The sequence below is a fragment of the Lolium rigidum genome, chromosome 5 (genome assembly GCF_022539505.1).
Source record: "Lolium rigidum isolate FL_2022 chromosome 5, APGP_CSIRO_Lrig_0.1, whole genome shotgun sequence".
Classification (NCBI taxonomy): domain Eukaryota; kingdom Viridiplantae; phylum Streptophyta; class Magnoliopsida; order Poales; family Poaceae; genus Lolium; species Lolium rigidum.
Window position 1 is genome coordinate 211,624,619 of NC_061512.1, and position 10,942 is coordinate 211,635,560.

A 10,942-nucleotide genomic window follows, 5' to 3' on the forward strand; every position below is an offset into this window, starting at 1 on the left:
TAACGCCACCACTAAAGAAGTACTGTTGCTTAGGTGGTTACCGAAAAGAAGTACTGCCGTAACGCCACCACTGCAACAACACAAATAAAGTGTTGGTGTGCATCTTTGGATTCGGATACAGAAAACTGGGGATACACCTCTTCTAAACATTTTCCCTCCTCGTTTTCCTATTGGCAGCAGTCACATCACGTGGTTTTTTTTTCCTTCCCTACACAAGCTAATTGGCAGCCAAGGTTAGTTGGCTCCAACACTTATATAAAGGCCTAGCCGCAAACGAGCCTCTCCTCAAATCTCCCCCTTCTCGGTAACCACCTAAGCTCCCCTGCATCCACAGCTGACAGCTCCGGGCAACATATCCTGACCAACTGATCGGCTGCCTTCGCCGTTGATACATCCGCCTCGGCGCACCTCTTAGTTATTCACATGGCTGCGCAAGCTTGGAATCCATTCTCGTGCTGCGTCCGAGGTGCTGTAACGACCGACGACGACGACAGCTCGTACCGAAGGCGGAGAAGGAACGGCAGCTCGAAGTCGTCTTCGAGGATGTCGTTCACGAGCCTGAGCTCGGGGACGCTATCGCCGGAGGACCTGTCCGTGACGCTGTCCGGCTCGAAGCTGCACGCGTTCACCTACGTTGAGCTCCGGGCGGCGACGGCGAACTTCTCGCGCGCAAACTACCTCGGCAGCGGCGGGTTCGGCCCGGTGTACAAGGGCACCGTCGACGACAAGCTCCGGCCCGGGCCGGCCGCGCAGGCGGTCGCCGTCAAGTACCTCGACCTGGAGTGCGGCACCCAGGGACACAAGGAGTGGCTGGTGAGTGCGAAGCAGAGTCCTCCTAGTTTTTTTTTTTTGCGGGTAGAGTCCTCCTAGTTATTGGCAAAAGAATGTGGAAGGGACGGATCTTTAGCCCTATAATTCATGTTGAATAATTGCGGATCTTCTTGCAGGCTGAGGTTTTCTTTCTTGGGCAATTGACGCATAAGAACCTCGTGAAATTGATCGGGTATTGCTACGAGAAGGAGCACAGGATGCTGGTGTACGAGTTCATGAGCGCTGGAAGCTTGGACAAACACCTCTTCAAAAGTGAGTTATTCACACCAACAAGCTCAACTAGACTTGAGCACCTACATGCGCGATGAGCTGTTCTTGTTCCCTGCCTTTATTCTCTGTTTTCTTTTCGTTAAGTCAAGGGGATAAAAGTGCAGATATGTGCCTTCCAATGGAACACATGTCTTTATCAGTTTAACACCGAATTACTCGTACAAACTTATTGGTGCTTACAGTTCGATATGTAACTCTTTGTCAGTGTGGAGGAGGAAAAACTGATCTCCTTTTCTGTTTGCAAAGGAACTGACCTGTAACATCATTTTTATTCAGGCATCAGTGACTCTCTACCATGGATGACAAGGATGAAGATTGCCGTGGGCGCAGCCAAGGGCCTCGCCTTTCTCCATGATGCCGACCCGCCGGTTATCTACCGTGACTTCAAGGCCTCCAACATCTTGCTCGACTCGGTAAACCACCAGCTGCCAGGCTTTCAGTTTCATTAAATGACTTATCGGCACAAGTAAATATAGTTGTTCTAATCTTCAGATAAAACACTAAACTGAAATGTCTCCCTCATTTGGGAACAACACGTCACCTCTGAAGACTGTAGAATTACCACAGCGTCCAAATAATAAAAAAATATAGTTTGGGTCCTTCCAAATTGAGGGCTTCACAAGAATAGTTTTTGCAAGAAAATGTTTTGCTTGTACTTTTCAAATTATTCTAAACCCTCCTTTAAAGGTTACCAGTCTTGGTTGGCACATACATCTTTGACTTGACTCGAACTCTGAATCATTGGATGCATGGGAAACTTGAGAAATCCAATCTGCCATACGCATGATCCACCCGACTTGAAAATATCCTAGCCATCACAATGTAGCTTACACCAATAGACAACCGACTAATAATGGCATAAGGTCACTACAACCAATATCTGAGTTCTAGTTAGTTTTATTTTCGCAAGTCAAATAGTTTTATCTAACCAATGGCATATGTCTAACTTTCACCTAATCAAATGTCGACATATGTTATTTCAGGACTACAACACAAAATTGTCCGACTTTGGGCTGGCCAAGGATGGACCACAGGGCGAGGCGACGCATGTGACAACACGTGTCATGGGGACACACGGGTATGCAGCGCCCGAATATATCACGACGGGTCATTTAACAGCCAAGAGCGATGTGTACAGCTTTGGCGTGGTACTTCTAGAGCTCCTATCAGGACGGCCATCGGTGGACCGTGCACGACGACCGAGGGAGCAAAACTTGGTGGAGTGGTCTCGGCCATACCTTAAACGATCCGATAAGTTGTACCAAGTCATGGACTCGGCCCTTGAGAGCCAGTACTCCTGTAAGGGTGCTAAGGTGGCCGCATTGGTGGCTTACAAGTGTCTTAGCCAAAACCCAAAGGCTAGGCCATCCATGAGGGAGGTCGTCAAGGCATTGGAGCCAGTACTAGCCATGGATGACTTCTTCCCTGTGGGCCCGTTTATTTTCACCATCGTTGTGGAAGAGGACAAGGCGATAGACATGAAGGTGGAGGTGGAGGAGAAGCTTCAAAACCATCACCAAAACCATCAAGATAGGCACCGACAAAAATACCCCGAATCAACAATTCACGCCGATATTGTTTTAGCATGGCCACAGTGACAATGCTACTAGGTTCACTAGTGCCTTAAGGATGAGTTACCATAGGGAAAGACGTTCTTAATAGTTTGGAGTACAATAGGGAAGAAAGGTAGGGATCTATGATACAAATATGTATTTGTATAAGATTGTGATGGGATGCAATGTCAGAACATTTTTTTAGTATTAATGATAGATTTCTTTTTTTCTTTTCCCGGTAGTACAATAGGTATTAGATGAAACATGTAATTTTACAAGGTTTGTTGTTCAATGATGTGGAGAGATGAATGAGTCTAGTTAAAAACCTGCAATTTCTCATTATTTGTACGTTTAAATCGTTGGTCCAATGCAGACAACCGTTGTCAAGAGAATGATAATCTAAAGAGATATAATTATGCAAACATATCATGTTTGTTCTAGAAAAATGCAGAATTAATGCAAGATGATATAATATCACATCTTGATGTTGATAGCCATAGCTAATGATAGCAAGATGGATTGGAAACTTATGAGTTGGGACAGTTACTTGTACACGACAGGCCTTTTAAGGTACACACATGGCACACCGAAGGTCCTTTCTGTGTGACATGCAGAAGTTCGTTGCCGCCCAAGATGTCGAACATCTGCACATCCTTTAAACCTAAAAAACGGATGCCTTACGATGCTAACAGTTCCTTTTGAAGGAAATCGTGTGCTTATTTTTTTCTACTCGTAGACCATTTATGTCTTCCAAACTATGTTGGATGTTTTTGTGCTATCTTTCCCTTTCCCTCTTCCTTTTCCCGCCGTTTAGTTGCCTTCCCGCCACCTTTGTGTTGTCTATAAATCAAGGGAGCACCGCCAGTAGGTCATAATGACAAATCTTGAGAAAACTACATGAACGATGCCTCATCACTAGTTCCCACGAACACTGATAAACTGAAAGTTTGGCAAGTTTTTAAAAAACTTGCTTCAGAATATTGCCTATCATGTATACACATTTTTGGGATTCGTGGCAGATGCGATACGTGATAAGTTACACATATGCTGCAGATATGTTTTGGACTTTGCTTAGACGTATTTCTCATCTGAGAAGCATGCGTGGGATATGGTATGTAAACTTGGCGCACCAACTTCTCGTGCGCCACCAGACAAGGTGCGCCACATAAATTTTGTGGGGCCCACATCCTGTCAGCCCCAATAATTGGTTTCACTATTTCTGTGGCGCACCGGGTCCAGTGCGCTACAGAAATAAGACATTATGTGGCGCACTGGTGCTGGTGCGCCACAAAAATAGCGCATTCTGTGGCGCACCGTGTCTGGTGCGCCACATAAATAGAACCACTTATATCACATCGTCCCGTACCCCTCCCTCGCCCGTACCCCTCCCTCTCTCCCCCACGACAAACCGCCGCCGCTGCCTTCCTCCGCGACAGCAATGGAGCGCGCTGCCGCCGTCGCCGCCTTCCTCCGCGACGGCCGCATGCCTCCACGCTCCACGCATCCCCGCCACCAGCAGCAGAACCCGCTTCGGTGTGGAGGAGGAGCCGCCGCGTCAAGGAGGAGGAGGAGGAGCCGCCGATTCGGCGTGGAGGAGGGCGAGCCGCCGCTTCGGCGTGGAGGAGGAAGAGGAGCCGCACGTCCTCCTCCTCGACCCCTGCCGTTGTCGTCGACTTTGTCCTCGACCCCTGCCGTCGACGTCGGTGAGCCCAGCTCCCATCCCCTCCCCTCCCTCTTCCTCTCCCTCCTTGATTCCTTTCCTTGTTTGTGCGTGGAGCGACGTGGAGAGCGACGGGCGAACGCCGAGCGGGTCGAGGGAGACTGGGTGGGGAGGGAAGAAGCGGACCGGAGGGCGTCGCGATGCAAGCCCTCTTCATCAGGGGAGGCTGGGCTCGAAGGTGGTGCTTGCGCGACGGAGGAGGCTGCCGCTGCCACCGAGCATAGAGCAGCACGGAGGGCGTCGCGATGCAAGCCCTCTGCATCAGGGGAGGCTGCCGCTGCCGCGAAGCACGCCGCGATATTGCTGAGGGAATGCTCTTTTCAAAACAATATTGTTAGCTACTCTTGACATATCCCATAGCATATAGCACCATATATAGATGATAACTGATACCAAACATTTACAGTTCCGTTTTACCCATGAACAGATGATTTAGCATCACCAGCCAAGCTTAGCTTTGTGCCATAGATAATGGACTTGGCAACCATGGCTAGAATACTTAGCATTAGCATTACCAACATTTTCTCACCTACACGACTATCTTAGCAGCTAGGGGCACAGAATGTTCTTGTTTGGCATAGATCTTGTCAGCAAACAGAAAAGGTAGTCCAGAGTCCAGAGTACAAACAGATACAGCTAAAGCCCAAGCTTTCCACAAATAAAGTTCTAGCTAAACTCAGTTTGGACACATAATAGCAACATCAATATTCAAAGTAAGGCTTAAATTTAACTACTTGTATCGACAAAGGAAAAAAAAAACCCACAGAACATTACCAGGTACCATGGAACCTCTTTGCTATGAATCCAGGATCCAACATCATTGTGCTTTAGGAAATGTTGTTCTGCCTACAAAGAATAAAAAGTTAGTACGATGCTATAATTACTAACAACAAACCCATATGCTAATTAATAGGAAATGAAACCTGTAGCTACCATTTTCTCGATTATTACACCTCTCATACCACTTTGTTGGCAGACAAGTGGTGTATCTGAACTAACTCGCCCAGAGACTGCCACCACTAGTGGCAACACTTTACTTGCGGCGTCCAAGATAGAAGCTGTTGAAGAGAGTGGAAACATGTTTAAAAAAATACCATCTTACGCTTAGATTTTGCAGAAGAACAAATTTTGTTGTTGTGGAGACAGTGGTGACACTGGCATCTATCTACTTACAAATGCAATGAAATCACTGATAGCCAAACATGGTGCCATTTTTCCAGCGAACAGCACGAAACATCATCATCCGCAGACCTAATCATCAACATCATTAATCAAACTTAAATCTCCCTTTTAAGAGTTCATCTCGGCTAAGATCAGACTAGCTCAGAGGAGAAGCACTTGCTGAAAACTAGAGCTCAAATGATAACTTGAGTGGGTTGAGTCCCTGTACAAGTGTACATATAAATTTCTAAGCTAGGATCTTTGGTACTTGTATTCACACGGTAAAACAAGTAGATATAATTTGGCATGGCTATGCTAGCATTGTTCACTGATAACTGATGAAGCAAAGCTCAAGGGCAAGAACAGAACACTAAAGTCTTTCCCTTAAGCTTGCTCTTGCACTTTACATGACGAAACATAAATGATTTGTACTTGCTCATGCTCAAAATGAATGCTCATGCTCACTGGTTGCTATATATGTGTATATGTTGTACATGGTTCTCTTTATAAATAATTTGGTCTTTCATTTTATTTGTACTTGCCGATGATTAGAATGTTTAGTCGATCACTACACTCTGGGTGGGGTGAGTGAACCTAGTGTGATGGCACAAATATCAATCTGTTGTGCATCCTACTTAGCTTCACTTACCCCATCCCTAAATGTTAATTAATATTTGTTTTGACCAATAAAGTATGAGGCCCTTGTCATTCCATTTTCTTTGATATTTCAGAATGCCGATGATTAGAATGTTTGGTACACTACACTTGGGGGAGGGGCAAGTGAACCTGGTGCGATGGCACAAATATCAATATCTTGTGGATCCTACTTGGTTTCACTTACCCCTTCCCTAAATATTAATATTTGTTTCGATCAACAATGTATAAGGCCATTGTCATTCCATTTGCTTTGATATTTCAGAATGCCGATGATAAGAATGTTTGGTCACCTACACTATGGGGTGGCGCAAGCGAGCCTGGTGTGATGGCACAAATATCAATCTCTTGTGCATCCTACCTGGTCTCGCTTACACCATCCCGGAATGTTAATATTTGTTTCGACCAACAAAGTATGAGGCATATGCTATCTAGTAGATACCACTTGGCTCTTTCTTCCATTTTAGTGCCGATGATTAGAATGTTTGGTCACCTTTACACTCTGGGGTGGCGCAAGCGAGCCTGGTGTGATGACACAAATATCAATCTCTTGTGCATCCTACCTGGCCTCTCTTACGCCATCCCGAAATGTTAATATTTGTTTCGACCAACAAAGTATGAGGCATATGCTATCTAGTAGATACCACTTGGCTCTTTCTTCCATTTTAGTGTCGATGATTAGAATATTTGGTCACATGTACACTCGGGGGTGGAGCAAGCGAGCCTGGTGTGATGACACAAATATTAATCTCTTGTGCATCCTACCTGGCCTCGCTTACTCCATCTCTGAATGTTAATATTTGTTTCGACCAACAAAGTATGAGGCATATGCTATCTAGTTGATACCACTTGACTCTTTCTTCCATTTTAGTGCTGATGATGAGAATGTTTGGTCACCTGTACACTCGGGGGTGGGGCTAGTGAACTGCTTGTGATGGTAAAGCACACGTCCGTTTGGAACCCCAAGAGGAAGGTATGATGAGTACAGCAGCTAGTTTTCCCTCAGTAAGAAACCAAGGTTATCGAACCAGTAGGAGATGAAGATCACGTGAAGGTTGTTGGTGAAGGAGTGTAGTGCGGCGCAACACCAGGGATTCCGGTGCCAACGTGGAACCTGCACAACACAATCAAACTACTTTGCCCCAACTTAACAGTGAGGTTGTCAATCTCACCAGCTTGCTGAAAATAAAGGATTAAACGTATGGTGTGGAAAATTATGTTTGCTTGCAAAAAACAAAAGAGAACAATGATTGCAGTAGGTTGTATTTCAGATGTAAAAGAATGGACCGGGGTCCACAGTGCACTAGTGGTGTCTCTCCAATAAGATAAATAACATGTTGGGTAAACAAATTACAGTTGGACAATTGACAAATAGAGAGGGAATAACAATGCACATACATATCATGATGACTACTATGAGATTTACTTAGAGCATTACGACAAAGAACATAGACCGCTGATACGTCTCCAACGTATCTATAATTTCTGATGTTCCATGGTTATATTATACCAATTGCTACATGTTTTATATACACTTTATATCATTTTTATGCATTTTCCGGGACTAACCTATTAACAAGATGCCGAAGTTTCGGCTTCTGTTTTCTCGCTGTTTTTGGTTCCAGAAAATTACTTCTGCGAATATTCTCGGAATTGCGCAAAACAAAAGGCCACGTCCCTATTTTTTCAGAAGCTTCACGGAGTCCGAAGGAGAGACGAAGGGGGCCACGAGCTGGCCACACCATAGGGGGGGCGCGGCCCCACCTTCTGCCGCGCCGCCAGGTGGGGTGGGCCCCTCAGGACTCCCCCGACGCTGCCCCTTCGCCCATATATTCCTTCGTCTCCGAAAACCCTAGCACCATCGACGATTTCTCCAGAAGAGTTCCATAGCTCCGTCGCCACCAAAAACCCTAATTCGGGGACACGAAGTCTGCATCCCGGCACCTCGCCGGGACGGGAATTGCCCCCGGAGCCATCTCCATCGACTCCATCGCCATCTTCATCGCCGTTGCTATCTCCCATGATGAGGAGGGAGTAGTTCTCCCCCGAGGCTGAGGGCTCTACCGGTAGCTATGTGGTTCATCTCTCTCTCCCATGGTGTGACCTTTATGTGATCATGAGCTTTGTGATCTAGTTGAATATGTATATGTTACTCTTGTCTATTATGCACTCTAGAGGTTACTTTAATATAAACTCCGGATTCACTCTCCACGGTGTGATGGTGACAGTGTGCGCATCGTGTGTGATTCCTTTATGACGTTGTGGAGCTTGTTTACTCCGGCTTGAGGTGTGGTTTTGCAGCCCTACACAATGAATGGTGTTTGTTATCCAACAAGAGAGAGTTTGAGAGTAGCATTTATTTATTCAGTTATGTGATCATTGTTGAGAGTGTCCACTAGTGAAAGTATGATTCCTAGGCCTTGTTTCTAAGCATTGAAACACCGTTTCCAACAAGTTACGCTACATGTTCGCTTGCTGCCATTTTTATTTCAGATTACAATTACTACTTATAATCATCCATATTACTTGTATTTCACTATCTCTTCGTCGAACTAGTGCACCTATACATCCGACAAGTGTATTAGGTGTGTTGGGGACACAAGAGACTTCTTGTATCTTAATTGCGAGGGTTGCTTGAGAGGGATATCTTTGACCTCTACCTCCCCGAGTTCGATAAACCTTGGGTGATTCACTTAAGGGAAACTTGTTGCTTGTTCTACGAACCTCTACTCTTGGAGGCCCAACACCGCCTACAGGAATAGAAGCGCGCGTAGACATCAAGCTATTTTCTGGCGCCGTTGCCGGGGAGGTAAGGTAAAAGGTATTCACATCCTCCGACTACTAAGCTATTTCCTAGCACTGTTGCCAGTGTGTGAGTGCTCAAAGTTATTTCCTTTAGATTCTGCAATTGCATCTTTTTGTTTCTTGTTTTTATTTTTCACTAGTTAGGCATAATGGAAAACAACAAAAAAATTAGTGAGCTTTTTAATCTTTTTCCTGAGTTAAGACATGAATTGTTTGATGCGAAAATTAAAAAACCTATGGAACCTTATTTGCATGCTAGTAGCAATGTTATTAGTATGAACGCAATTCATCGCTAATGCTATGGAAAAGTCTAAGCTTGGGGAAGCTAGTTTTTATGATCTTTTTAGCTTCACAGCTTTAGGGGAGAAAATTTGCTCTGATAATACTTTATCTCCCATATGCGATAACTCTAATGATGCTTGTGATATTTTAAATCCACCTACTGAAAGTATTCCTTTCAAGATACCTACGAAAATTATTAAACTTGCTATGAACAATTGCTATTTTGGAGATGGGACTGTTCATCCTAGTGATCATTTACTCTTTATACATGAATTACCAAGTTAAGAGGAAGCTATTCTCTATATCTCTGAAGGGCAGAGCTGCGGAATGGTATAAGATGCTGAAGAATGGTTGATCTATTGGTTGGGAGGAAATTTTACCTCTCTTTTATTCTAAATTTTATCCTCCTCATGAAGTGCATGTTGATAGGAATTACATTTATAACTTTTATCCTCGTGATGGAGAGAGTATTTCCCAGGCATGGGGGAGATTGAAGTCACTAATGCTCAAATGTCCCATTCATGAGCTCCCCCGTAATGTTATTATTAATAATTTTTATGCAAGGCTTTCAGGACACCACAAGGACTATCTAGATGCCTGTTTGGAGGGATCTTTCACAATCAAGGAGGTTGAAGCTAGATGGGATCTTCTTGAAAGAATTAAAAGCAATACTGAAGATTGGGAGAACGACAAAGGTAAAGAATCAGGTATAAACTATGAATATGAATGCATTAAGTCTTTCATTGAAACTGCTGGTTTTCAAAAGCTTAGTGATAATTATGGTCTTGATTCTCAAATTATTGTTGATTGTTGTAGAACCTTTGCTTCTCATATTAATGTTCCTAAAGAAAATTGGGACGTGTATCATGAACCTTTCAAAGACACTTGCATGGAAAATGAAATTGTTGTTAATGATTGCAATAAACATGCCCAAACTTCTGAAAATACTATTTCTTATAAGCATGTTAATTTTTGTGGAATGCATAGACCTTGTGGAATTAATCAAATCGATGATGAATATTGTATCCATCATAGGAATGAAAAAACTAGAATGTGGTACAAGGCTCTAAAAGATCTTGGTGAAAAAGTTTGTGACCTCCATCCTTTTATTTGTGAACTTTGCTATGAAGTGGGTCATTTTAATTTTCAATGTTACGGTCATGATGATAGTATTTCGAATTTAATGAGTACTTCAAGTCTATATTGTGATAACATGATCACTTCTAATCGACATGATGAACTTACTTTATTTTTGGGGTGTGAAGAGTTATCAAGAAAAATTTCTTTGTTAGATATGAGTGATCTTGATATGAATAGTGTGTTGCATGGATGTTATCTCTATTGTGTTAATAATTTCCATGCCAACACCTACATACAAAGTGTTATAAAGGATGGGACTTTACCAAAATATGACGGGACTAATATGTGTTTTGTTCTTATTAATGAAAGAGAGGTATCCTCCCAAGTTTCTTCTATTGTTTCTAATAATAAACCGGGTTATGTGGAGAAGCTTCGATGACCCACAAGTATAGGGGTGTATTGTAGTATCTTCGATAAGTAAGAATGTCGATCCCAACGAGGAGCGAGAAGGTGTTGACAAGCGGTTTCGATGAAGGTTTCACTGTAAATGCTCACGAGACAAGTATTCGGGGGGTTTTGATGTAAC

General features: G+C 43.8%; 1 protein-coding gene across 1 annotated transcript; it reads left to right on the plus strand.

The window, feature by feature from the left end:
• Positions 1 to 316: 316 nt before the first annotated feature.
• On the plus strand, positions 317 to 2,876 carry LOC124654094 (serine/threonine-protein kinase RIPK-like). The gene is made up of 4 exons (XM_047193122.1): positions 317 to 813; positions 948 to 1,083; positions 1,378 to 1,514; positions 2,085 to 2,876. The coding sequence occupies exons 1-4, from the start codon at positions 424 to 426 to the stop codon at positions 2,697 to 2,699; spliced, it is 1,278 nt and encodes a 425-aa protein (XP_047049078.1). The 5' UTR covers positions 317 to 423; the 3' UTR covers positions 2,700 to 2,876.
• Positions 2,877 to 10,942: the final 8,066 nt, after the last annotated feature.

What these genes read in the sequence shown, in the direction of transcription:
- LOC124654094 (XM_047193122.1), top strand. Translation starts at nt 424, where the DNA reads ATGGCTGCGCAAGCTTGGAATCCATTCTCGTGCTGCGTCCGAGGTGCT. An exon ending in GGACAAACACCTCTTCAAAA is followed by an intron (nt 1,084 to 1,377) that starts GTGAGTTATTCA and finishes ATTTTTATTCAG; the next exon opens with GCATCAGTGACTCTCTACCA. An exon ending in CCAACATCTTGCTCGACTCG is followed by an intron (nt 1,515 to 2,084) that starts GTAAACCACCAG and finishes ATGTTATTTCAG; the next exon opens with GACTACAACACAAAATTGTC.